General features: G+C 46.4%; 2 protein-coding genes and 1 long non-coding RNA gene across 3 annotated transcripts; 2 read left to right on the top strand and 1 right to left on the bottom strand.

Moving 5' to 3' along the window:
* Positions 1 to 1,298: 1,298 nt before the first annotated feature.
* Positions 1,299 to 4,247, bottom strand: LOC119147769. Its single transcript, XR_005104143.1, has 3 exons — positions 4,161 to 4,247; positions 3,525 to 3,781; positions 1,299 to 1,982 (listed from the first exon to the last, which is right to left on the bottom strand). It is a non-coding gene; the product is annotated as an uncharacterized LOC119147769 (long non-coding RNA).
* Positions 3,918 to 11,077, top strand: LOC119147768 (cytochrome P450 2K4-like). The gene is made up of 9 exons (XM_037387169.1): positions 3,918 to 4,269; positions 6,435 to 6,597; positions 6,791 to 6,940; positions 7,227 to 7,387; positions 8,254 to 8,427; positions 8,959 to 9,100; positions 9,654 to 9,841; positions 10,323 to 10,464; positions 10,824 to 11,077. Exons 1-9 carry the CDS (start codon positions 4,072 to 4,074, stop codon positions 11,009 to 11,011), a joined length of 1,506 nt encoding a protein of 501 aa, XP_037243066.1. The 5' UTR covers positions 3,918 to 4,071; the 3' UTR covers positions 11,012 to 11,077.
* A 4,683-nt stretch (positions 11,078 to 15,760) lies between these two features.
* LOC119147346 (cytochrome P450 2W1-like) lies at positions 15,761 to 26,971 on the top strand. The gene is made up of 9 exons (XM_037386215.1): positions 15,761 to 16,034; positions 18,456 to 18,618; positions 20,494 to 20,643; positions 20,726 to 20,883; positions 21,294 to 21,467; positions 22,448 to 22,589; positions 22,948 to 23,132; positions 23,640 to 23,781; positions 25,522 to 26,971. The coding sequence occupies exons 1-9, from the start codon at positions 15,837 to 15,839 to the stop codon at positions 25,710 to 25,712; spliced, it is 1,503 nt and encodes a 500-aa protein (XP_037242112.1). The 5' UTR covers positions 15,761 to 15,836; the 3' UTR covers positions 25,713 to 26,971.
* The last annotated feature ends 871 nt before the right edge of the window (positions 26,972 to 27,842 follow it).

Below are 27,842 nucleotides of genomic sequence, written 5' to 3'. Positions count from 1 at the left end.
TCGCACTGCGAGCACACCGCCAGCTCTTATATAAGGTCTCTTGCTACATCACTGCCACAGGCTGTTGTAAACCATTTTTCTCCCTTTTAATTCAGGTTCCTAGACAAGAAAAAATGCAGAATATTGCTAGAATAGTCTGGGGAATGGGGATTTCTGTTGTGGATGATTAATGAAATATTATTGTTTTGCACTTACAGGGAAATTGTAGTTTCATGCCAGTAAGGTCAGGGCCTTAATATATTATGTGCTCTACAAAGATGTACAGAATGATAGCTCATTTTCTGTTATGACTGAGCCAAAGCCTCATCAGGTTAGAGGGAAACGTGGTAGAAATAGTAACACTGCGCTGAAAGCCAAAGAAAACTTTTTTCTTACGTTGCTAGTTACAATTCTGGTGTATCTAAATCCACATCTCTAACTACATCAAGACAGGGGGCTCAAAAGTAAGATGCTGGGACCCTGGCTCTGTAGATACCTACCAACCACTTTGTGATATGCCCCAAATTGCCCTCAGATTAATATAAATTCTGCAATACTGTGTTGAGGTAGACTGAAGCTAGAGACCCAGAACAAAAAGATCCTTGGAGCTATGCTGAGGCATTTGATCTGTTCAGTCATATTTTGAAAATAAAATCTTTATAACCTGACTTTCTCAATACTGACTTCCCAGGTCAGGCTGCCTCGGCTTGTTGGCTTTAAGTGTGGGGTCTGGAAGATCACGCTTCTGCTATAGCCACAATGGATTTGACTGCAAATATTTTTATAGATATGCATATTATAAAGTGCATAACTAGCACTAAACCCCAGGTTCTCCCATGTATTTTGTCGGTGAGTGAGACTCATGAAGGAATGACATCTATTCAATCCAAGAACAAGGCTTTTATAAGCAACAAAGTTCCTGAGAATGGTTTGTTGCTAAAAGTGGGAAATGCTTAGCACAAGTGGGAAATACCATCACCTTAGGCTCTGCACAGGGACAACGCACTAGTCCCATGCACGTATTTTTTTATTTTCTTCTCCCAGTGACCAGACTCATCACATAGAATCTTTTGGGTCAGAATACGGAAAACCCCCAAGAATTTTTCATTGAAATTTTGCAGTGAAATAATGACTTTTAAAAGTATTTTTCAGGAGCCTTTATTCCCAAAGTAGATGTGCAACACACACTGATTTGACAGATAAATGAAAAGAAGTTCAGTACAAGTTATTTGTATCAAAATGAGCACAGCGAACACTTCAGATAGTGATTACTACCCTGCAGCAATTCTATAGAAATACCGACTTGCAGGATGGGAAGAAGTGGGTGTAAGCCAATAAAACAATGAAATAATTTTGAAAAAATTGAAAGAGGTCAAAGTCAGAAAGCTTTTGATTTCTTTTTGCATTGACATTTGTCACTGAACAAAATCCATTAGCAAGGAGCAGCCTGAGTTTTAACACATCTGAGACTTTAAAAATGTTAATGTTTAATAGGGTGTGCTCATGCTTTATATATCCCTGATAACAATGCATGGGCTGATACGCATCTCTTGAGGTTGTAAATCAGTGGCAGAGCCTTGCAAGGCACATAAGCACTTGGTGTTCACTCTCATGTTTTATTATGTTATCAGAACTCATTGACTGAATTATGGCCTTATAACAGCTCTTTGTCTGCATTATCCTACTGTTACTGTAGCATTATTAACCTGTGTCCCATTAGAAGATTATATGTCCTTCTCCAGATGAGCACAGAGAAGTTAGATGATCCTGTGGCTGTTTAATGTACAGGCTCCTTGTCTAGAGGAAGTGCTTATTTCCCTGAGCTATGCCCACAAAGTCTGCTTACCTGAAGATGCTATTGGTTCTGGCCTGGGCTGGTAGAAAGACAAAGACATGTGAGCAGGGAGCCACATTTTCTCCCCAGCCCCATGTGGGATGTCTCACCTGCAAGCCGGCAACTTAGTCACATGCTGTGTTCAGGATCGCATACTGGAAGCCAAGGTCTGTGAGGGAGAAATGGAGATGAGGACATCACGTTAGTTATATTTTAAAACTGCAATGATTCCCTCCCACGGCAGAACTCATCTGTCATTTCCCACAGTGCATGCATCAGTCCAGCAGGTTACAAGGCCATGGGCTCACTACTTGAGAAAGATTTCATCCTCTATTATCACCAGGTACAACCTGAAGCTTTACAGTGAAAGCCCTTGAGAAGGTGCTCTTGCTTTCTATGGCAGTAGCCAGCTCTACTCCAACAGAGCAGTGGTGGCTACATGTAAACAGAAACAATACACTTCCTCCGTTGGTACCCAACTGGGCCCATGTAGGGTTTTTTCCTCACTCATACTGTATCTTATCAAGTTTCAAGAGTCCCATGGTCATACCATTTGTTTGGAGAAGAGTCTGGCAGAACAGGATATTCTTGGAAACGTCTGGGAGAAGAGGGTGCAGACCAAGACCTGACAGCTGTGCAGCAAATCTTGAAATGGAACATGACCATCCGTTGCCCTCCTTTCTTTGCCCACCCTGCCTGGTCCTCTTCTGCGCAGGGTAATGCCCCATTGTGAAAAACTCCACTCCGGCTAACAAGCCTTGAAGAACAGGCAGACGTGCAGGCACCTTTCATGTCAACCTAGTTAGAGTTTATTGATTCCCTTTGCCTTCAGCTAATGTACTTTTATTATTATTAATAAATAATCATAATTTTTCCATCACTGGAGCCAGCACCCGGGAGCCTTGGAGGATTCTAACAAAAGTATTATTAAAACTAAAGATTTCTAAAGGGTTGAACAGCAGCACGGCTCAGTAATCTGATAGAATCTGCAACTAGGGAGCAAAATATCCCTACCTGAGAATATGCGATAGAGCATCAAGTTGGCTGTTCGCCCAGAGCCACCATTTAAAACTGCAGTGTCCTGTTCATGATCACTTCTGCTTTACTGTCATCCCCCAGGGATGCAAAAGGTGCACATGGCTCCTGGGGAGCTGTTGCCCGGGCATGCGGGCTCTTGCAGGACCCTGCCCTGGCATGGTGCATGACTCAGTACACCTGGAGCGCCAAAACTGTTGCTGTGTTCTCCTCCTGGCTGGCACTCCCTCTGCCACAGCTGCCCAAGGAGCCTCTGACCTCCCCGCCCTGCCTGGCCAGCTGCAGAGCCTGATCCTGGCTCCTCGCGGGTTGCAAAGATCCAGGATCTCTTTCCTGATCTAGGCAGAAGGATTGCCTGGAGGGGATGGTTTCTCCTAGAGGATCGCATGCATCTGCTCATAAACAGGCAGGACAGATGGGAAGCAGTCATCACCAAACTTAGAGACAGACATGGACATCCAGGCACACAGTCCTCTGGACAGTAAACTGTGAAACAGTGACTGAAGTGGTTTCAAGGGCATTTTGGAATTGCAGGTAGAGGATTTTGGGGACAAAGATCAATAACAGTGTCAACCATGTAAACACTGTCTTGCTCAAGGAGGTGATTTTACTGGGGTGGCAGGAAAACAAAGAGAATCAGAGCTCTCACCTGATTAGACTCACCCGATTATCTCACCTGATAGACCTACTGTCACCTTCATTCCTGAATTGGCACATCCTCATGCCATCACCATTCCAATTCCTCCTTGGTCAGCCTTGTCTTCCCTGAGGACAGATTGCCTTCCTTGCCAGCTGCACCCTGGGCCATACATTATCGTGGGCTTTCCCTCCTGCGTCCTGCTTCCTCCATTGCATCACCAGTGGTCCAGCTGAGTTTTGTGACCTGGCACCACGACAGCAATCCAGCATGGGTCCTGTCCCTTCATTCTGCCCCTGAAATCATGTAGACCACAACATGCCCATAACACAGATTTTCACTGGAAAACAAACACCTTGCCCTAGTGTTGTAGAGAAATAGGATCTCCAGATTAAGATAATCCATGTCTCAGAATAAAATAGGGTGCTTTATTTGGCGGGGGAAAAAAGTAGATCTGGTCTAAATAGAAGTAAACAAGACTTCAGAGTCCTTTTCTCTGTGTAAAGCCACTTCAGGCTTGTTCAGGCGATGACAGAAGGGCTATAAAAGGACCCCAAGATGCTCACGCCCACACTCTGGTGCAGACATGGCCATACAGAGTCTGCTGCAGTACGTGGGCTCTAGTTTGCTGCTCTCTTTGGCAGCAGGGCTAGTCGCTCTCCTTTACTTCCTTACCAGCTTGAAGAAGTCGGTTTGCCATTTGCCTCCTGGGCCGCGACCTCTTCCTCTGATCGGAAACTTGAATGTGGTGGACCTGAAAAAGCCGTTCCAGTCGCTGACAGAGGTAGGGTCTGAGCGAGCAGGCAGGAGGAAAACATGCAATTCCTGCAGCGAGAAATGCAGCTAGGGAAATGGAGATGCGATTGTGTTAGCATTGCGTAGAGGGCAGAAATGAGATACATAGGCAGGCTGGCAGAGTGACTTTACCTTCAGAGGTATACACACACATACACCTATTTATATACATAAATATAATACACACATTCTTTCCTTTATACACACGCAAGTGTAGACCTCCACCCCTTGCAGTCAGCTCCATATCGTTGGTATTTTGAACCCTTCAGAGCCTGTAGAAGACTCGAATTGGATCAGTCTGCTGACGGATCAGGACTGTTTGCCATGAAGAGATGTCTGTCTGCAGACAGACCTCTGCGAAGGAAGGGGGGGAGGAAGGGAGGGAGGGAATCATCCCCACAGTAGAGGAGATGGGTTCATACGTACATTTATTTCCAAAGCTAATTATATCCCTGCAATGCAAAGCTCAACTCTGCCTCCTCAACCCTTCCCCTGCACGCACACACTGCCCAGGTTTATTTAAGACTTGATGCATGGCTTTTCTGTATCTAGGTAAACAAATTGCTTTTTCTTACACAGCTCCATGGTTACTTTTATTTCTCAAAGAGAAAAAAAAGACTCAAATATTATAAAGCCAGGTGCAATATTTTTGTTTCAGAAAACGTCTGCTCTGTTCCCACAGGGAGGTGGGGACAAGTCAATGTGAATTCAGATTTCTTCTGGTTTCTGTAGAGACAGTTGAGGCGCCATGAGTGACTTGCCACATACCCTGCGTGTGTGCTTACCAGACACTACAAGGGGATAAACCCAGTCCCCAGTGAACTCCTTCAGCCACCTGAAGAGCCGTGGTGAGGGGCCAGTGCAGACACTGAAATTCTCCAGTTAGTTGCAGAAGAAAGGGCATCCTGGGCTGCAAAAGTACAGATTTCCTATAGCAGTGTTCATCTGCCTTGATTTACAGTGCAGAGGATTGTGCAGAGCACAATTTTGATGGTTCTCTGCTCCTGAGCTCCCGGCTGATCATAGGTATGTTTGAGGGTGCCAGTATGGAAAAGCAACTATTTTTGACAATACTGGGGGATTTTATGATACAAATTTCACAAGAAGGCACCAGACTCATTTCCTATAATCTGCCAAGCAGCTTGCTTTAGGCTTTCAGGCCTGCCACTTTCAATACTTTTGCTGCTGAGAAAAAACAGGGTTGATGCCAAGAAGTGCTAATGCAAAGAAATGACCAAAGGAAGGCTAGGAGGCGGCTGTGATTCCCTGCCCCTGGCTCTGCCACACACTCCGTAAGCTGCTGGGGATGAAAGAACCAGTGTTAATGTTATCTCCCAAGTCGTCAAACCACCATTTGATGAAAACAAATTCAATTTGTCTGCTGTAATAACAGAAGATGCTTCTAATCTGAAATTCAATTTCCGGAATGTATCTAATGCATAGCAAATGGTAACCCAGGCACATCGGAAGCAAGAAGACATTTGGAGCGGATGGTTTGCAGTGTGCTTAAACGAAGTCTAAAATACTGAGTGAATGATTAGATTGTCAAAGCCACCCTTCTGTGTAACAGATGATTCATATTTAATTTGCTATAAAAGCCTGGAGCTCCTGTGACATTATCTACAAGAATATGCTTCCTAGCTGGATTCAAGTTTCTGGTGGCCCGCAAATAATTTTGCAATGACTGCTACACTACCCACCTTGCCATAATTAGAGACAAGTGCTGTCCTGAAAGACAGAGCTATTGTCTAGCTTTGTTTTCGTAGTGTTTGTGGCTTCAACCTCAAAGATGTGTGCACACCCGCTTGCCTCAGGTCAACGGCATTAAAATAAACAGGCCTGCCTGCTACAGCATTTTCTAACCAGCCTCCGAGTGGTAGGATTGCTAGGCTGGCCTGTTACTGCAGAACACCACAGGAATGCAATGGCATTTTATTGACTTCTCTGATAGCAGACACCTTGTTGTGCAAACAGGGTGCAAGCAGAGATGCTGGCAATTGATAGCTGTTGCTTATTAGTTGCTTTACAGCAGCACCTGGAGACTTCAGGCAGGGCTGGGAGGCTCCTTTTGGGCTAGAAACCACCTAGGGTGGCTACTGATAGCGTTTGGGTCCCAATCTGGTTTTGGATTAACATATTTATTCACCTTGACAGCTCTCCAAGATATATGGCAATGTCTTCACTGTGTATTTTGGACCCAGGAAAGCTGTGGTACTGTCTGGATATGAAACCATCAAGGATGCCCTTTTAAATCATGCTGAAGAATTTGGAGAAAGGGCAGAAATACCCATATTTAGGCAAATGACACAGGGAAATGGTAAGCAACCTTTTGGTTGGTTATTGTTTGTAGTTTGTCTATGTTCATTATATTGCAGAGAGTATCATCCTCTTACAGACTGCTTTTTGTTTATAGAAAAGCCTATCAAGTAGCTTTGGTAGTAGTGTGTAAGAAGGCCTTACAAACATTTACTAACCACAGGTAACATGAGGATGTTACACCTTTATTTTAGGCATAGCATTCAGCCATGGAGAGCTATGGAAAACTATGAGAAGATTCACCTTGTCCACACTGCGAGATTTTGGAATGGGAAAGAGAACCATCGAGTTACGAATCCTGGAGGAAGTAAATTCCCTTATCAAATATTTTGAATCCTATCAGGGTGAGTGTGAAGACTTTCATCCAGAGACAGAAAACATGTCTAGCAGAACAATAAAGGTTAATGAAAGTTTAACTCTGAGCAAATGGTATCTCATGGTTAAAGTTCAGCATACACTGAAGTAGGTTATTATACTGAGGACTTAAAACATTGAAACCGAGTTCCCTACTGTGCATTCTGGGTGGTAACTGAGTTTTTTCTTTGGGAGCTCAGGACTACATTTCTGTAGGAAACCAGACTGGAACGAGCATAATCCCATCATCCTTTGTTTTCATTTCTTGAAATACAGGGAAACCATTCGATACAAAAATGATACTCAACAACTCTGTATCCAACGTCATCTGCTCTATATTGTTTGGAGAGAGGTTTGAATATGATGATCCTGTATTTCTAACTTTGCTGAAGATGATTAATGAAAATACTAAGCTCTTGGGCTCCCCTATGGTGCTGGTAAGAGCTTGATTTTATGTTTTAGCTTTTAGGTTTTGGGGGGATATGTGGTTGCCTGTGTTTGTCCTCCTGGCGTCCCACATCTTGCTTGAGAACAAGAGCGGTATCAGCCCACGAGCCTGCAAGGAACACACCTGCAGTTCTGTACCTGCAACACACAGATTCACAGGCCCCTGCAATTAGTCTGAGAAGCCTATTTAGTAAAAGAAAAAAAACAAACCACCAAGTCTTCACAAAAGGAACTACTTTACCCTCTTTGAAGAGCAGAAGTGCAATATGTCTCTCATATCAGAGATGGGCCCTGAAATGCAATCTTAAATCTGCCTCCTTATCTTACACCTTCAGTAACTGTCTTAGTTCTGTCTCCCCTATAAGCAGGTTTGACAAACTTCTTTTTCTTTTATTTTGGCCACTGAAACTGAATCTTGGGAAACTAACAGCTGATATAAGTCCATTTCTTCCTGACACAAAGTCTCTCCTTTGAACACCAGTGGAGCAGTCTCTGAGCCGCTCTGTGGCTGGTGTAAATCCAGACTAGCAAAGCCTGAAAAGCACCACCCGAGCACAGCTCAGAGCTACACACTGTGTACAGACACTCTCCCAGGATGAGGCACCAGCTAACAGCCCTGGAAGGAGATTAAGCTGATGAATCTTCCAAAAGTCATGGCAAGGACTCGTGCAGAGGTATAAGAGAGAAAACACTCTGTTTCTGCAGCAATTCATAGCTGCTTGGACTGCACAAACAAATGTGGGGGAATTATGGCCTGAAATGTCAGGGCATGTGACAAGGGACCAGCAGGGTGATTTGATATACCAGTATGTGTTCACAATGCCAATTAACAGTAAAGACTTCTCTTGCTCCACAGTTATATAATTTCTACCCATCCCTTGGATTTCTCTCTGGAGCTTCCAAGACTGTGCTACAAAATGTCAGTGAACTGGGTGATTTTCTCCAGAAGCTCTTCCAGGAACACAAAGAAGAATTCAATGAAAGTAACTTAACAGGCTTTGTTGATGCCTTTCTGATGAAGCAACAACAGGTACTTTAAAGCTAAGTCTCAGAGTCTTTCTGTTCTCATAGCTCTGACTTCATATTAGGACTGGCCATCTGTCAGGGATTGGGAGTGAGTGGAAACAGAAGAACTGCAGTGAGCATAATATATCAAAGTTCGTACCCACAGTGAGCTGTGCTGTACTCACTCCATAGCTCCACTGAAAGTGCTGGTTAAAGGGAACTCGTCATGATGTCCCATGTGTGGGAAATGTTACCACTCAGCACACAGAAGGAGGAAATCATCCCAAACCTTCCTGCAAGAATGGGACAGTGATAAACTTCATTGCAGTAACTAAATTCCAACTAACCTAATAACTAGACCTGGGGATCACACGTACGCTTGGGACCAGTCAAATTCCATAGAGCACGGGCTCTAATGCTAAAATGCTAAATATCTCCTTTCCCAGAGCATATGGAATCACAACAAGCTGAAATGCAGATAAAAATGGTGGCAACACAGTTACATATTGGTACCGCTTGCTGTAAAACTTATGGCCGTTACCTGTATGTTTTGAAGGAGTCAAAGAAACCTCACACTATGTTCAGCAACAGAAACCTGTTGTTTTCAACCCTGGACCTCTTTACTGCTGGGACTGAGACTACTTCTACGACTGTGCGCTGGGGTCTTCTTCTGATGATGAAATACCCAGAAATTCAGAGTAAGCCTGAGAAGTCATCTTGTACAATATACTGTTGCATGCTTAAGGCTGTGGTTGTGGAAGGGAGTGGAACTCATTCAGTGTTGTCTAGAGTAATTATTCTGAGTACTCTGAGAGCGATAACAACCGTTGACTTTACAAAGGAATTTTATTCAGCTGGATTGCAATAAACCAGCCCAGCCAAGTGGGAGAGGCTAAGGGCCAGTCTACAGTTACAGTAAAGCTCCCCCATCGTTATTCTCCCGCAGGCTATGGGCTTACGTCACTGAAGGTCTCCTCAGGAGCTGATTCTGATCTTGTTTCAGTGGAAGGTTAGGGGTAACAAAGGTGTGTAATCAGGATCAGCCATGGGGTGTACTCTAGTAACTCAGTTTAAGCTCCCTTCAGTCAGCAACAAACCTGAAAGAGCCACACCATGCCCTGGCTTACCCACTTCTGCTATTCCCAAATATCCCTCAGAGTTTTCCCTTTTCTTCATCTTGGCCAAACTAGAAGCCATTTAAGTTGCAAGATAAGAGGGTTATCAGCTTTTTAATCCTGTCCTCTCCCCAAGGAAAGATTCAGGAAGAAATGAACCACGTCATTGAACCAGGAGAGCTGCCTAAGTTGGAGGACCGGAAAAAAATGCCTTATACAGATGCAGTGATACATGAAATACAAAGGTTTGCCAATATTGTCCCAATGGGTGTATCACGATCAACTCCTAGGGATGTAAATTTCCAAGGCTACGTGATTCCTAAGGTGAGCTTTGAGGCTAGCAGCTCACACTATATAGATTTCTTATAGTTTTGTTTAAAGCAGACAAGTAGAAAGGATACAAAAATCTCAAGAGACTGTGACATGTGGTTTAATCTATGATGTGATCCTTTGTCTTGGATCCAGGATAGCTGTTACGAACATGCACTGGACTGTGGTCTGTGACAGGCTTTGATTAAATCACACTGGTTTGAATCTTTTATGTCAAATGTGGAAATTCTACTTCAGCATCTTTCTTGAAAGACCTGACTCTGTAAGAAAGGAATGTTTCATTGTCCAGAAGGACAGCAGCAGCTACTGATAAACAGGCAGAGCCGCAGTAAGGCAGGGAAGCATCCCCCCTGTTCTGTTTGCTGTGGCTTAGCCTTATTTGCCTCTTCACATTAGAAAAAAGAAAGCAGCCTAGCTCAACTAGGAAAGTGATCTGCTGCAAACAGCTACCATGAGTTTCTGTGATCCCTTTCAGGGTACAGAGATTATTCCGCTGCTGACCTCCGCTCTGAATGACGAGTTACACTGGAAAACCCCGGATCAGTTCAACCCTTCTCACTTCCTGGATGCCAGTGGGAACTTCATTAGGAGAGAGTCTTTTATTCCATTCTCCATAGGTGAGAGGGGGGTTGTGCACCACCTGGGGCTAGGCTAATGGCACAGGGACACAGAACACAGGATGGGGGATTTCTGGTCCTTTCTCCTGTCCACCATTGCTGTAGGTAACCACCTGTTCTTTGAGATATCTTGGAGACACTGACTTACCCTCAGTTACTGAATCATTTCACATACCTACAGGCTTCTGTGTGGTTTGAGACCAAGTCAGTAGCACCTCTAACATACAGAGAGAAGGAAGGAAAAATTTCCTACCTCAGCAGCCTGCTCTTATGGACTGTATATCCAGTTTAGCATGTCTCAGACATCAACACTAACAGTCACGGTGCTGATCATTTACTTCTTTCCTGGTTGTTTTCAGGACGAAGGGCTTGCCTTGGAGAAGGACTGGCCAGAATGGAGCTGTTCCTCTTCTTTGCAGGCTTGCTCCGCAAATTTGTTTTCCAGCCCCCTCCAGGAGTGGATAAGTCAGACCTAGATCTCACTGCTGATGTCGGCTTTACCTTGAACCCCATGCCTCACCTGGTTTGTGCTGTGCCCTATAAATGATCAAATGACACGGTGTTAGAGTAGTGAACACTTCAAGGCTGAAAGCAAGTCTAGCTACAGGGGGAAAAAAGCTGTCTGTACCTGAGCTTTAGGAGAAGGAAGACACCGGGCGCTGCTATTTTTCTCTCATTCATGCCATTTTTCCAACAGCTTTTGCAGTGCCTGTGTAATGCAAACCCTTCAGACACCCCTGAGTACTGCTCTCAGAAACAATGTGATTCGTTCCTGGAACAGCACATCAGAGATGCAGTTTTCAGGGCTGTTTGAAAGAATGAAATGGCTTCAGGCCTCCTCTATAGATGTAACCCATCAGGGACTCTCCCCTGAGAGCCTCCGTGGAGAATTTCCCAGCCTAAATTCCAAGCTCTATAGCAAGGCTGATTATCCATGGCCCAGCTGGAGACAACAGACACTTAATGCATCTAGAAATCTCCCCAGGACGGTTGTTCAGCTGAGCCTCAGACTGAGCTTCCATTGTGTGATACAACCTGCCTTATCTTTATTACAGAGTCCCAGACACGAGGGTGTAACATGGGCTGATGCCAAGAGCCAGGCACGGGACAGTTATCAGAAAACATCTGAGTGGTTTGGGAAGTGGGTTCATTCCAACTCACACTTGGCACTTTATGCTGAAGAGCCTATTTATGATGGGGCCAATCTAGCAGCATTTCTACCACTCCCTCACCTCTCCTGGCTTCATGCTGGTTCTGGTACTTGCCTGGTCCCTTACTGGGTCATCTTAGATCACTAAACTGGCAGAAAATGACCTGCCACAGAAAGTGAAGAGTTTCTGAATCAGCGTGGCTAAAGCTGGACACAAGCCTGAGGCAGTGTGAGGGCGATGCAGCCTGGGACTGGGCAGCAGGATCAGAGATGAGAAAGGCTCAGCCCTCTTCTCCGCTTACACCTTGTTGCTTTCTAGATCCTCTCTACCCTCCACAGAGACAGAGAGGATCCTTCAGTGGATTATTCAACTGCCATAAGGTCTGAACTGCTCACTCTCTCCATTGACTTCCAGGTGAACCATCATCCACAGTCTCCCAATTCAACAGTCTTATGTATCAGGTGTGTTGGGATGAATAGGGACAATATTCATGTCCATATTCATCAAAAAAAAAATGAAAACGGGGCTTCAACCCTTTACAAAATGTTACTGTCTGTCTTCAGCTCCTCAGCAGATACATAGCCCCTGGCATTTCAAGCTGCCTTCCTCTCCAGACGTTCCTTGTGTCAGAGGTAGGCAGCAAGGTCTCCAGGCACAGTAACAGATCAGCCTGCACTGCTGAGCAAAAACCACCACCACAGACTCCCACGGAAGCTACATGTGCTTCCATCACAAAACCAACGGCAAGCAAAATTTTGGTGATCGCGAAAAGTGCTTTGGCCACCTACATAGGAACTGAAGTTAAAAATTCAGAGCTGGTAATGCTCACATTATTCCAGCAAGATCGTGCATGACTGTCAAAGCTAATAGGATTTTAAATGTAGTCACTGTGAAAATAGATGTGAAACTGGTAACAGAGTCTGGAAGGAGAAGCAGGTTAGACTTTGTTACCAAGTTGCTCACCTGTACCATTAACTTGTCGTATGGGGCTCTCTGCAGAAAGCTGGTGACACCCCAGAGACTGTGGCTATCCTAGAGCAGCTGTTTGATTACTACAACTAATGACTTATTCCATTAATTCATTCAGCTAGTAGCAGAGGGAACAATTAGCTGCACCCATTGAGGGAAGCGTGATATGTGTGTGAGACCTGAACGGGGGTGCAGGTACGAGAGAGGAGGCTCCTTCGTGTGCGGCGAGACAGGCAGGCAACTACCTGTGGGCTGGGGAGCAGGGAGTCACTGAAGATGCTTTTGTGTTGGTTTGGAGGCAGGAAAGGCAGGTTAGGATGAAAAGCAAAAAGGGAGAAACAGAACATTACAGAGACTCACAGGGCAGTTATGGTAAATCTGTAACATAAAACTAAAGTTATGGTCACCTAGAGCTGATCTGTGCTGCAAGTGGAAGGAAAGAAAGGAGGAAAAGAATGTGAGGCGGGTGATAGGGTGGGCTGTGGCCGAGACACTGACTCTTCACACCAGCTTTAATTCACGCAGCTAAAGGCAGCACTCTGCTAGTTGTACCGTACTTTGTACTGGTACTGGTACTGCACTTGTACGTGCATTGTACTGTCAGGCCAGCTCCAGCTTCTGGTCACATCTCGAGGAGTCTGCTGGACAAGCTGTGTAACAAGAAAGGCGTCGCTGCTACACTTGCTTGCGCTTGTTTTGCTGTTGCTCTCTTTGCAGTCTACTGCAAGCCTGACCTTATCTCTTAAATAAATAAATATTTTGCTCTGTTGCTGGTGTTGCAGGATGAAGTTGATTTTGGGTCAAACTGATAAAGTTAGGCTCTACCCACACTGGAGAGGTGAGCACGGGGTTTCCTGGGCAACATGCAGCCAGGACACAGTTAGCAATGCAAACAGTGAGCAACACTCACAGCCACAAACAGCTCAAAGGAAATCATTGAATCTCTGACTCCAGAAAATCACAACTGCTGAGGTGGGACGCGGCTCTGGGTGGCTCTCTGGTGTGGCCCCCTACAGTGATTCCTGTGGCTCTTGCCTTTGCTTAAAAGGGACTCATCACAGTAAAAGCCAGAAGGAATTATCTGAGGCTGCAGTCCTGGCGGCACTGTTGGTCAAGAATAGGACCAGCATGGAAGGCACAGAGATTTTTGGGGATCTAAGTTAATTTAACGGATGTAGGGCTGGTGCCTTGCTAGCTGGCTCTCCCCAGGCTGGCCAACTGGCCACGCGGGGGCTGTGTTTAGGGGTCGATGGATGATACCCGTGCTCCACGTCCTCACCAGCTCCACCTGATTCACACGCTGTGGCAGGGGCTTGCCATGCGGGCATGAGGGATGGGAGGGCGACCAGCGAGCACCCCGAGGGGCCCGGCCCGGCTGCCCCAGGAATGCACCCGCAGGGTGTCAGTGCCTGGCAGGTGTTTTGTGCTCGACCCTGTGTGCTCAGGCAGGGGAGCACGTAGCAGCACGGCTCCAGAGCGAAACACAAAACACGAAACACGTACCAGACACATTATTGAGACAGGAATTTCTTGTCATCGCAAGAGTTTTACTTACCTTTGTCATTTTAATGCGTTGCACTCAGAGCCTGGTTTAAAAAAACCCAATGCACTCCCCCCAGCTTTTCAGAGATAATTTAAGTCTCTTTCTGAAAGGCCTTTTTATGATTTCAGCAGCTCCCAGGGCAAGGACGAAATACCAGGAGAGTGGCAGCAACATGTAACTTTTGCACCGCAGGAACAAACACTTTGGACAGAGCACAAAGCATGTGCCATCACAAGCTCGTCGCAATGCCCGCACTCTGCACCCTGTGCCAGCTCTCATCCTCCTTGCCTGTCTTTACAGCCCCTCTGCCTCTTTGCTCACTTGAGCAGGCAGGGTTGAGTCATCCTAGGCATGCTCTGGGGGAAACCGTTGCCTCCAGCCCATTTCTTGGAAACTAATAAAAAAAAAAAAATCCCAGAAATGTTGCAACACAATTGCTGCTTCTGCTTCTGGGCGGCTGTTGTGCCGTAACGTCTCCACACCGCACAGGCAGCTCCAGTATGCAGCCAAGCAGCCGTTTGCTCTGGGACTGTGCTAACCATAGCTACATCCCACCTCAGATCAGGTCCGCTGCCTTCCCTACCTTCTTTACATTTACAAGGCTGACTGACCCGTATTTGCTGTGTAATGGCCTTTATATGATCTAACTTTTGGATAAATGTACCTTTAGCCTTGCACTTCCTAACCATGTAAGACAGCTCTTTCTTCCCTGAACAATCTTATTCCATTTGATGTTTATTCCCAATATCCTCCTGAAGACCACTACTCAACCAGGTAGATCTCAATTCTTTCTGTACAAGATTTAAACCTTTATGAGGGATGCAAGCTCCAGGTGTTTAGTATCTTTAACTTAAAATAATTCCATTCTCCTGTCTTGTTCCCCTTCTGAAACCTGCCAGGTCAGCGGGCTTCATTAATTTCATTAACTTCTTCCTTCTATCTCTTAGAAGCTGCTCTTGCAAAATGAAGAATCCTCCCAGAAGTTTCAAATCTAATTTTGTCTCCCCATTCTACTCATGAATCCACTCATGATCACTTGATCCAAGTTAATTTTCCGTGGCTAGCTATTACATGTCCTCTACTTCAGACACAAAGTCTGAAATCACATCCCTTCTGGGCAGTTTGGAGCCGACTTTATGAAGAAGTTTATGGGTTACAGCCCCCAGGGGTAGATGGGCTTTACCACTATTAACGACCTTTGATCTCCACTTGACATCAAGAAAGCTAAAGCCTCCCATAACATTTTTCTCTCCAGTAACATGGAGACCCCAGACCCTACCCAAATCTGAATCTGGAGGTTTCTAATAGGATTCAAAGAAACCTTTTCATTTCCCTGTGTCAGCGGAGCGTTGGAGGGTCATAGTACTGCTACTAAAGGACCTTGAGGTCTCAGGGGGAGGAGGAGGTTATAGAGGAATGCCAAGCACCTTTTCCCATGTATATGTTCTTGCACACACATGCATGGGTTTGTAATTTGAAACTCTCTTTACTTCTGGACAGGCTTTACAAACTGCTTAGACCACATTCTCTGAGGTGTTTAAAGAGGGTGGAGTATGCAATATTTATTTAGGTACTCTACAAACCTTAATAAGAATCGAGTGCTTGTAGCAATCGCAGAGAGCAAACAGAAAGCCAGCTGGCAGAAACTGAACAGTGCCACTGCATTTTTATTGCTTCTAACCCCCAAAACCCAGATTATTACTAAAAAAATGTCTTTTTTAATTTCATTTATTTCTGATCCTGCATTAATTTGCCTGCTGTGTGCAGCAGTATTACTAGCTGTAGTCTATTTTTCAACTGGCTATAAAAATTCAGCTTTTAAATTACCTCCTGGTCCAACTCCTCTTCCGATCATTGGTAACCTGCACTTGGTGGATCTTAGAAGGCAAGATAAATCACTAATGAAGGTAGGACAAAAACCCCAAACCCAGACCCTCATAGATTTTAAAGCTGCCTGGGATATATCAGTGAGAACCTTTAATCTTTTTTAATTCAGACTAAATTGTAAAGGTGTGGAAACTGCTTTATAATATTTTTCTGGGCTTTTTCTAGCCAATGTCTGTGTTGATGCGATGTCATTTATGAGCGATCAACCATTAAAAAAAGACCTCTGGGTAATATGGGATTTCTTCATGTAATTGCGATGATGTACATGAAGTATATAATGCTTGTGGGATTTGAAATATTAATTTGACAGCTCGGACACCCAGAAATCTTTTAAAGCATTAGGACATAACTAACATGAAATGAAATTGCTTCCCTCCCCTCTGCCCCGGAGAACTGGCAAGGGGAATTCCACGATGCAGTAACCCCAAAACTGCTTCAGAGAGGGCCAAATCCAGATGCCCCATTGCAAAATCCATTTCCCTCTTGATTAATTGGATATGCATTAAAATCTAGACAGCAGTACTAGAGAGGGATGGAGAAGTTGCGCTAAGGAAATCAGAATGAATAGCCTGTAAGCTCTTCTACTAGCCTGTAATTAAGAGAACTTACCCCACTTAACGGTGGTAAACTATTCTTCTGTGCAAGAGGAGGCTGGCACAGCCTGGGGTGTTCATGTCACACTCCCCCCTTGCTCTAGCAGACAGCACCCTTGGGGATCAACCTGCGCCGGGTCAGGGAGAGAGTGAGCAAACAGACAGTGGCGGTTCACAGTGAGGTGTCGGCGCAGCTCCCGTAACGCCGGTGCTCAGCAAACACTGGCCGTTTTCTGGGAGCAGCCGAGCGGTGGGTTAGCACTGCCATGGGGTGAGGCTCCCAGCACCGCTGGTGTAGGAGCAGTGGCAGGATTGGGGTCAGTTTACCCAGTGGGGCTGGGCAGATGTTGCTGCAGCCTCTGAACGGCTGTTTGGAATTACCTCCGCGTGCTTTCATCACCTGCTAGGCTGTGTTGGGTATTGTCTACTATTGCCTTTACTTTGGGATTACTCCAGAGGAGTTATCCCTCCATCTCACTCCACAGAGAGCAAAAAAAGGGGACTGCATTGAGCAACAGCAGCAGTGTTTGTTGGCTGGGCACCTGATGGGGTGCCCCTTTCTCCCCCACGAAAGCTGCCGGCGGAGCTGGCGCAGGCTAAGGCTGCACACACACCCCTCGTGTTTGCTTAGGCAGCACGTTTGGACGGTGGCTGCCCATCCCCTTGCTCCAGCCCAGCCCGAACTCTTCTCAGCTGTTCCCATGTGCTGTTTTCAAGCTGCTGGGGAGCCAGCTGCAGCTGCAGCAATGGGGTGGCAGCAGGCAGCAGCAGGCAGCCTCCCACAGTCCCCCGTGCAGTGCCAAGGAGACACACGGGCAGGGTTGAGGGGGGGCATGACAGTCTCACCCTTGCAGAACGCAGACATGTAGCAGCAGGCACACGTATGACAATCCTTCTGGAGCGTGGATTCACCCATCAGCCAAGCTTGCTCTGCCACAGACCCCTTTCCTTGGCAAAGAGAGGCAGAGACCTGCCCACAGCACAGCGGCTCCGGGGGCACACGTGGGACATGCCAGCAGGACCACATGCTCCTGGAGGGATTTTCAGTTCCCTGAGCCACTGCGTTGCTTTTGAAAACCACTCAGCAAGGCACAGCTTTGGTGGGGAGCCGCAGAGAATTTGTCCTGGGGCATGTGGCAGTGGAAGAGCTTCTCTGTGTTATGGCAAAGATACATCCAGAGCCTTCTCAGTGCAAAATGAGCATCACTCTGTACAAGCGCGGGGACAGCCAGCAGGTCAGGTAGCCTCCTGCTTCTGCTGCGGGTTTCCCTGCTGTGCCCAGCTGAGCTCTAGGTACCAAAGCCAGGTCCGAGCAGAGGGGCATGGATTTGCAATTTGTGGTCATCCAAGGCAAACTAAATGCCTGGCATGGAGCAAACAGCTCCTCTGGTCCCATGGCAGGGATGCAGGAGTGCTTCGGTATGAGAGGAGCATCGTATCAAAGCTTTCCTGTGTGACAGCATCATTATTTGCACTGAAATTCCTTCTCTGTTTTCCTCTTTCTCAGTTTGCAAACTTGTGTTGCCCTTTGAGGTCCAGTCTTTAACTCTAGGTGGGGTTTTTGTTTTTCATTTATTTTCTTCTTGACAGTAAAACCAGATTAGTAACGCAGTGATGGGGTTGGGGGTTCTTTCATGGCAAGAAGCCTAAAATCCATATGGATGCAAGCCAGGCATCTGTACAAAATGCCTTGTGTTTGACCGTGACGAGCTCCAGCCCACAGGTGCTGTTCTGCAGGCAGTGCCCAGCAGGATGCCAGGGCGCAATATGTCCTTTCAGAAAGCAACAGGCGTTTGCCCCATGCACTCTCCCTCCCTTCCTGACCATCACAGCTCGCCTCTTTTTCAGCTTGCGGAAAAATACGGCCCCATCTTCACCCTCCACTTTGGGTTCCAGAAAGTTGTGGTCCTGACCGGGTACGAAGTTGTGCGGGAGGCGCTTGTGAACTACACAGAGGAGTTTGTAGACAGACCATCCATCCCAATATTTGACCAAATTCAGAACGGAAACGGTACTAGAGCAATGAGCGGGAGCGGGTGGGAGGGATGACACCGTCGCTTAGTACCAGCCTAACTGTGGATCCCCGGAGCCCGGCTTTTAAACATCCCCCTTGGACCCTTCTGAAGCCAAGCTGGCAGAAAACATTTGGCTTTCCTCATTCGCATGCAATGCCTCCTGGCTTTTCACTATTTTTACTAATGCGCTTGCAGCTGATCCATATCCTAAACGTTAGAGGGTGAGGAGTGGGATTTTTAAAAGCACTGTGGTCATTCTGGGGTTAGTTCCCATAAGACGTGGCTCGCTGCCACCACCACATTTACAAACCTTCCTCAAGGTTTCAGGGGACTTTGGACTAACTGGTTTGGCTGTTCGGAGCTGTAGGGTTTTTCCCTTTCTCCCACTGCCAGGTGCCACAATTCTGGACATCGTCAGTCCCCCACGCCCAGAACAGGCTCTTGGGTGCACCAAAGTGAAACAGGTTCAGGCAGAAGCAATAGGCTGAGGCTGGAAATTTGGCCCCACAGACAACCCCGTAGTTTTTCCAAGGCAACTCTCCATCCCTGAGTATTTCAGAGGACTTTTTTTGCCTTGTTTTTCTATCCTCTGCTCCAGCTGAGGCTTTAGCTTTGAGCATCCAAAAGGCAGCTTTATATGCTAGTCACAGGCTGAAGTTGGGATTACAATTAGAAATTAAATTACCCAGCTATAATATCAATAGGTGAATTTATCGCTACATAAGGAAAAGGAATCGATGGAGAGAAAAACATTTTTCAGAGCTAATCTACATGTAAAATATCCCTGTGGGAGACTGTCAGTATTGCACTGTAAGTCCTTTCACGCTTACCTTCTCAGCTCAAGTCTGAGCCACTTAGAGGTGACCCAGAGCTGTAAATTCACAGCGGCTGTTAAGTAATAACGGTCACAAATTTTCCCATGAAACATTTTTTCTTCAGAAAATGCCGATTCGTGGACTCCAAAGGTGTTTGAAAGAAAGGAAAGATCTGGAAGAAATTGCATGAATTAAAGAAAAAATTAAAATTAAGTTTAGAAATTTGCTTTGACATTTTTAGAGCAAGAAGTTTTGCTTTCCAAACTACACTGCTTTAAAGCAGTGTTTATTCTAGAAAAAGCAAACACATTTAAAAACCTTGCAGCCAAGATGAAGATGTAAAGTACTGTGAATCCAGCTTTTTGATTGACACAGTCTGAGACAGTAAAAGAAAAAATTGTGTCAATAATCCAAAGACTATTTCCAACAGTCGGGATGAAATACCCATCCCTGCTTGGTGGTGTTAGTGATCATCAAGGCATGAGCTCAGAAACCTTCACAAAACACTAGTATCTTTGCCACTGCTGAAAACGCAGTGTCGCTGGGAATCTCAATAAACCATTCAGCAGCGACCAGGGTCGAGGTGACTGAATTATCCCACCCCACATAGATAGAATACCTTTATGACTGGAAAAGGACAAAGGTAGAAGCTTCAAAGATACAAGGTTGTTGATGAGGCCTTAGACTTGCAATCAAACAGGGTCAGAAATGTTGCATGATTGACTTAGACCAACATCTCCTCAGCTCTACAGCCAACCCGTACTGGTCTGAAAGCCATACCAGCTTAGCTTGCGCTCAGGAGAGGGCTGGGGCAAACTGGGTTGGGTGGGAGCTTTTTTTCCCCAACCTTCAGGCTCAGTGAGACTGGGAGAATGGAGCTGAGAGGATACAGGGAAGGGGCGCACAGAAATGGGAGACCCTTAGTCCCTAAATCCATGGGAAACTGGGCAGCAGAAACACTTGTGGAGATCCCTGCTCATCCAGACCCCTACTTGGTTTCGTGCGGTGGGGCTGCTCCATGCCTGAGCCCAGCACCATGTCTCATGGCCTCCCCAGGTTTGTTCTTCTCTATTGGGGAGCTGTGGAGAACAACTCGGAGATTCACTGTATCCAGCATGCGCAACCTCGGCATGGGGAAAAAAATGATAGAAGGGAGAATTTTTGAGGAGCTTCACTTCCTTATTGAGATGATCAAATCCTTCAAAGGTGAGCACGGTGCTGTACAGCCTCATATGTGTCACTGCTGCTGCAACACCTCACTAACATTTCCATGCTCCTCCCATTGCAGGGGAACCTTTTAGCCTGCCGTCCTTCAACTGTGCTCCGATCAATATCACCTTCGCCATGCTCTTTGGGGACAGGTTTGACTATAAGGACCCAACATTTCTCACTCTCTTAAGACTCATAGATGAAGTTATGATTCTTCTGGGATCTCCATATTTGAACGTAAGTAACCCATCCCACAGCTTAACAATTTTTTCACACTAGCACATTACATCTGTGAGCCACACAAACCATAGGATTTAGTTCAGCAGTTGTCAAATGTACAGAACCAGCCATTACACCTAAAATGTGACAGTTCTCATGTGCCACCTTCATCACCACAAATGTGCTGCCGGATTCCCCTTTGCTACTCTCCTTTTGAACCATTGTGCACATCTGTGCGGAGGGTCTGTTTCAACAGAACGGCATAAATGCTTAAAATTGGGTAGTGCTAAATAAGGCTCAAAGGCTGCAAACCCCTCCCTTATGGAAATCTGCCCGGGAAGTCCCTGGGATGCTAAGATGCTACTATTGCAAGACAAAACTGATACTTCTGCAGACTTACATGCCTCTCTTTTTAAATCCCTCCTTAGTATTTCAATTTCTACCCGTTCCTTGGATTTCTTTTCAAAACTCACAAGATTATGCTTGGTAAAATAGAAGATGTACGCGTCATTTTAAGGCAATACATGAAGGCAAGCAGGGAGGACATCAATGAGAACAGCGTGAGGAGCTACATTGACGCACTGATATTCAAGCAACAGGAGGTATTTGACTGCTTAGCTCTGTTGACCTGTTGACTGTTTGCAATGTCTCGTTTGGATTTTCTAGCCAAAACAGTTGCTGAGTCTTGATTTCAGTCATGTCATGTAAACCTATTTTACCTATGTTACTCTAGCAGCGTTGAAATGAGATGCCAGTCTCTTACTGTTGGTGTAATTTACTGCAGGGATTTTTCTATCAAAATTAAGGTACGAAAGGCACTTTCCCAGTCCACTCCTGAAATAGCAGCACTAATAATGTGAGATCAGCTTCTCGTTCCTAGTAGAAAATGATATGAATTTGCACGAAAGCTGACTCTGCCATTCTTTTTACAACAACAAATCAATTATTCATCAATACTGTTGCTCCAAGATGAATGATAAACTTAAATTACTTGAATGATAAATCACCAGTACAAGTCCTAGCCCTGCCCTGCATCTTACTTTAGCAGAGGCTCGGCAGTTTCACACATCAGTTGACTTCATTCAACACTAAATATTTGGGCTCTGAGCTTTTTCTTCTTTCCAGCTGGATCTGGGCCAACCTTAGGCACTAAGTATTCTACCCAGCTATGTGGAGGAAGGGTCGGTACAGCCCTAAAGCCCAACAGCAATGGCCTGAAAGGTCAGTTTGAATATTGCTGGGAATTCAAACCTGCCCTTGGAGAGGGGGAGTCCCCCAGGGCGAGGATTAGCTGAATCTCCTTCTGTACAGGGGAGAGACTGGGCTCTGCATCTGGCCCTGGGCTTCAGCCCGCTTCTGGCTGGAGATGGATGCTGAACCAAAACTCCACTCCAAACCTTCCATCTTTGGTGCTTCCACCTTCGGGGAATGCTGTGCATACAGGATCAGGCCTATTTTGTCACCCAGTTCCCAAACACAAGATCGTAGTGAACAGCGTCATAGGCGATGCAGTATTTCCCAGGCTTGCTGAATACAAAGTCTGACGGTTTGAAGACTTTTCTTACTGCTTGTGTTTTTAAAGGAGAAAAACAAGAAAGACAGCCTCTTCCATGATGACAACTTAATAGCATCCATACTCGACCTGGTCATGGCAGGGACAGAGACCATAGCCACAACGCTCCAGTGGGCCATCCTGCTGATGATGAAATACCCAGAGATTCAAAGTGAGCTCCTTTTGCCTACGCTCCATCCATGGCACAGCTGATCTGGGGAGGGGAGAGGCCTGCCTTAAGAGCTGAACCCCATCTCTTTATTGTTATGAACTCCTGATGTAATTAGATGCTGATCAAAGTCACAACAAAACAGTCCCTTTGCCTTGGGAGGAGAGAAGATGAGTGGAGATCAAAGCATGATGCTGGGGAAATGCGTGCCTGAACTAGAAATAGAGTGGGGAAACCCAGGCTTGTGTTTTAAGAATCCCCTCCCTCCAGACCCCGGAAAAACATGTTTTTCACAAAACCAAATCTGAGGCGGGAGCTGGCTTCCTTGCTGGGGCACATCCTTTTTGTTTGTTCCTTCTAGAAAAGGTGCAGGAGGAGATTGGGAGAACTGTCAAAGCTGGAAGCTGGGCCACATACGAGGATCGGAAGAACATGCCATTTACAAATGCAGTGCTACATGAAGTACAGAGGTTTATCACCCTCCTGCCCCACGTTCCCCGCTGCACTGCTGTTGACACCCACTTCAGGGGCTACTTCCTTCCCAAGGTAGGCAACTGCTCCATGCCAGGAACACAGCACCCTCCTCGCCTTGCCAGTGCCACGAGAGACCCGTTTCTTTAGAGGGAATTATAGGACAGAAGGCCAAAGTAGGTGTTCAAAATCATTCCCAGAAGAGTTTCTGTGTTGGGTCTATGAGACTAGTATTGTAGGACTCAGTTCAGCCCCTCTAATGCTCAGGACTTACTCCACCAGTGACCCTGGTTTACACCCTTGGTGGCATCTGCACAGTGCAGTATCTGCCAGGGAAGTTACAGGACCTGACCCCCTGCTTGGGGTTTTCATAGCACCACGTGGGGTTTGGCTTCTGTCCTTGGCACTGCTGCGAAAATCTCGGTGACCTCTCTCTCTACTGGCTGATGGGATAAACCCCTCAGGGTCTCCACCTACCCCAGGTGGAGCAAATCTCCTAAGACATAGAAGTCTGTGTCACAAAATGAACAAAAACCAGAGCACTTTTGCTGTCTTTTGTGCCTTCATGTACTTTTCTTCCAGGGTATAATTGTAATCCCGTCACTCACCTCAGTGCTGCTGGACAAGACGCAATGGGAGACACCGCATCAGTTCAACCCCAACCACTTCCTTGATGCTGAAGGGAATTTTGTAAAGAGAGGAGCTTTCCTGCCCTTCTCCACAGGTAACTAGAGGGCTGATCTGCACTGGCCTGGGGCTATGGTAGGACCATTTACCACAACATATGCAAAAGGGGTCTTCATGGCTGAGTAGTGCCTTTAACTCGGTCCCTAATCAACCAGGCAACTGAATGGAGTCAGTTATTCTGCATCCAGGCAAATGGCTGCTCTCAGAGCACAGCTCTCCCACCACTGAAGGCATGGGTTCCCAAAGGTTCAATAGGAGAGACGAGGAAGAAGATGTATTGCATCCAAAAGAAGGTGGAAAAATGCCTCCAAGCCGTCAGGAGTAGGTGGATAATCAGACAGGACTGGTGGGGATGCCAGCACGGCTATGACAGGGTTTCATGAGCAATCCTGGAAGTGAGGGTACAATCCAGGGACCCTCAATTCCCATCTCGAGGCAAGTCCCACATGTGAGTGGGTCTGATGGACAAGGCCTCACCCACTGCCCACCAGAGCCAAAGAGATTCCCAGTAAGCCCTGCACCTTGACTGGGTGTTACAGCCAGCAGAGACCTACTATGGGACAGAGTACACCAAACCGTATTACTCATTACACGTATTATTGTGAAATCTTCAATCCAAGGCCCTGGGTTGCTCCCAGAAATCACCTTGGACTGTGATTCTTGCAGCGGCACTTTTGAGAGCTGCCAAGGATTCCCAGCAAGGACTGTTCTTTTAGAGGAAGACGTACATCCCCATGGTTATCGGAGGTGATAGGACACTTGGCATCCTGACACTACCTCCAACTGTCATTTTGGTCAAGTCACAAACTATTATTATTTTTTTTTTAAATCTCAATTCTACCTGCAAAATACAATTAACATTCTCTCCCCGGAGGCTCATAAACCCAGCCTGCCTTGGGCTTAAACTGAGCTAATGGTAGGAACAGTTGTTACACATCAGAAACTCTCCCCTGAGCCATCCTAAAAGAAGAAATATCACTTCCACAGTGCCTTCCTGACAGCCAGAAATGCTTCCAAAGGTTGCTCATTTCCAGAAACACCTGCCCTTAGCCCATGCCGTCAGCGTGCATTATGAGGGGCAGAACTTGCTAGGACTTTAACAAATCCTAGCACTGCAGGAGCCTGTAAGTGCTATAAAGGGAGATGTCCTGCAGAACCCTCCCATGTCACCTTACACTTCCCGGCTGTTCCTCTGAAAGGATGGCTTGAAGGGATTCCAGAACATGCTCCAACCAGACCCTCAGCAGTAACTTTGGGTGTTAGGAAGCCAGTCCTTGCTGTCCACCAAGTGCTTCAGCCATACGGGGACCATCATGCAGGGGCTGGGAATATAGCACAAAAAGTGGGTAGGAAAGAAGGAACGCAGACTTTTTCTAAAAGTGGGATGTTAGGATCAATTCCATGGGAAAAGTGAGTTTCAAACCATTCCACTTTGGGAGGAGGTAGCATTTTCCTATTAGGTTCTTTTCAAAGAGAAAGGGTTAAAGATGTTGAGGGGTTGGAAGATCTAAGGAGAGAAGAGGGTACATCATGAACGCATAATAACCCTGCAACACGGCTGTCAGTTGCTGCTGCAGGTGTCTGTGTGACAAAAGAGACCAGGCAGGCACACTGTGCCAGTGTGACTGGGACAGCTACTTCTAGCTGCTTCTCTGCCCCAAAATGCTCTGGTGTATTTCAGGGTTTCGCTTCTGCTTCCAACATCTCAGATGCTACCGTGTCCATGGCAAACATTCTAGTTTGATCTTTCAAGTAATCACACTGCTTTCATCTGCAGGGCGAAGGAACTGCATTGGAGAAAGCCTCGCCAAGATGGAGCTGTTTGTCTTCTTTGTAGGGTTGCTTCAGACATTTACTTTTCAACCCCAACCAGGAGTTTCAGAGTCTGACTTGGACCTTACTGTCCCCCAAACGACTTTCACGTTAAGGCCTCAGCCTCAGGCAACCTGTGCTGTCCTGCGTGAATAACCACAGCCTTGCTGCCCAGCAGCCCAACAAGTGGGGAAGCTGCTTAGACCCAGCTTAGCTATGCTAGGACTCGCCATCCCCCCATCCTGCCACATCACCCTCTTCCACATCCCCTTCCCGCTGTCTCCATCCACTCCCACTCCACCACTACACCTGTCTCAGACAAGGCGCATGGAGCTGATGGAGGGATAGAGGAGGTGGTCTGGCGAAGGGGATGCAGCCCGTGAGTAGTAGGTGTGACACCCAGGCTCCCATGGCAACGCAGTGAGGTTCATCATGATGCAGAAATCTGCCTGAAATCCTGAGGAAAGACACACCCTGTTTGCCGGGAGCTGCAGAAATACACCGTGGGTCACGCACATGAACCATCCCTAAGCACCTCGTGAACTTTTTCCCAAGTTCCCTAATTATCCATAGCTTCTAGCAAAACCCTACCAGCCTAGGCAGCCAAGTCAAATGCTGAGAGTGAAAAAACAAATCGATTCATGTGATTTGAGGACAAAGTTACTTCTGCCTTGGAACAACGGCCTGAAAGATGCCCCAGACTCTGCAAACCTGTTCAGATACGCAAGTGCTGCTACCACCACGTTCAACACTGCTTCACAGTCTGAATAAAACAAGATCTACATTTCTAAGTTTGCAGTCTAAATCATAAGTTCACATGAGATTTGTACCAGCAACTGATCATAAAAGGCTAACGATACAGAAAACCCAACTAGACCCATTTCTAGTTTTACGCATCTCTGTCTTTCCTGACTGTTAAGTGGGATCAAACACTGTTCCTCTCTTCAGACCTCCTGGTTAATGGTGAGAGCCAACAACAGCAGCCAGCCTGCTATTTGGGGTCTGGCCATGGGAACCAGCCATGCAACTGCCCTGCAAATAGTGTCTAATTTCACAGTGCCCATATTACACACACAGATGCAAGGAAAACTGGGGTCAGGGATGAGACAAGACCCAGTGTGGGTTATTTTCCTTTCCTCTGTAGCTTTGTCTGGCTGTTGTCCCTGTCTGTAGCACTCTTGCCTGCCATCATCTTATTTCACAATCTTATTTCAGTTGACGTATAGCTCAGGCAATTTTCCATCCATTTATCTGTCTATGAATTGCCACCTCTCCATATGCATTTTCTTATCACATGCTTTATCATATTATTTGTTTCCCCCTTCATGGGAATCCAATAAAGTTTTAATCCAATGTCTTCATCATATTTCATATGCCTGCCACCCAGCTTTGCATCTCACAGAAATGGAGATGCCATGAAAGGTTGACCCTGAGCCCAGAGTGACAACAAACATTATAATTCTACTTGTATCTTACAAGTGAGAGGTTCTGCATAGCCTCATCCTAGCAAAAAAAGCTCAACAGGAGACCCGCCATATATGCAGAGTGGGTTCTCCAGGGCAAAGATCTTTCCCTTTGTGCTCAGCTATGGACTACTAGTCAGTCATGGGGATGGCATTTGTTTTTCACTTTTATGTCTTCAACTCTTGCTTGCAGAGGCTAAATGAAAGGTTGCCACCTTCACTGATGCTGATGCTGTCCCTCTGCTTAGTGCCTTGGACCCTGAGCCTCTCACCTCTTGCTCTCCCAAAGCATCACCTGCTGGTAACATCACTCTTGAGGAGTGGTGGCAGCAGGATGGGGTCTTCTGCAGGGAAGGCAGAGGGAGGCAGGTAAAGCACGTGAGGAGCAAGCCATATATCAACTCAATGAAGGAAGTTTTGGCTTTGCTGAAATAAAAAAAGACTTTTGTCTTTGGCTTCAGAGAGGCCAGGACGGTTCCTGCTCTAGCCCCCTCCAAAAGCAATATGAACTCAAAAGACAGATATTGCAGATAGCGAGTGCTCCAGGGGACAAAACTGGACTGGGTTCAAATCTGCATGAATTCACCGGTGGAACCTCGGACCTGACCCCTTTCCATGGGCCCTTGGGTTCTTGGCTTCGCAGGAGCGAGATGGATCCCTTCCTACATGGCATAGCAGCCTTCGGAGCCCGCTCCTTTTGGACATCAGCTTCTGTACTGGCAGGCAGAGCAGAGCCAGAGGCAGTGCAGGTCACAGCCAGCGATTCAGCAGGCTGAGCAGTACCTGTGCCTCAACGAGAGCCATGAGCTACGAGGTGCAAACA

The sequence above is a fragment of the Falco rusticolus genome, chromosome 4, assembly GCF_015220075.1.
Source record: "Falco rusticolus isolate bFalRus1 chromosome 4, bFalRus1.pri, whole genome shotgun sequence".
NCBI lineage: Eukaryota > Metazoa > Chordata > Aves > Falconiformes > Falconidae > Falco > Falco rusticolus.
Note: the sequence above shows the minus strand (reverse complement) of the source record. Positions and strands in the feature narration are given on the sequence as shown.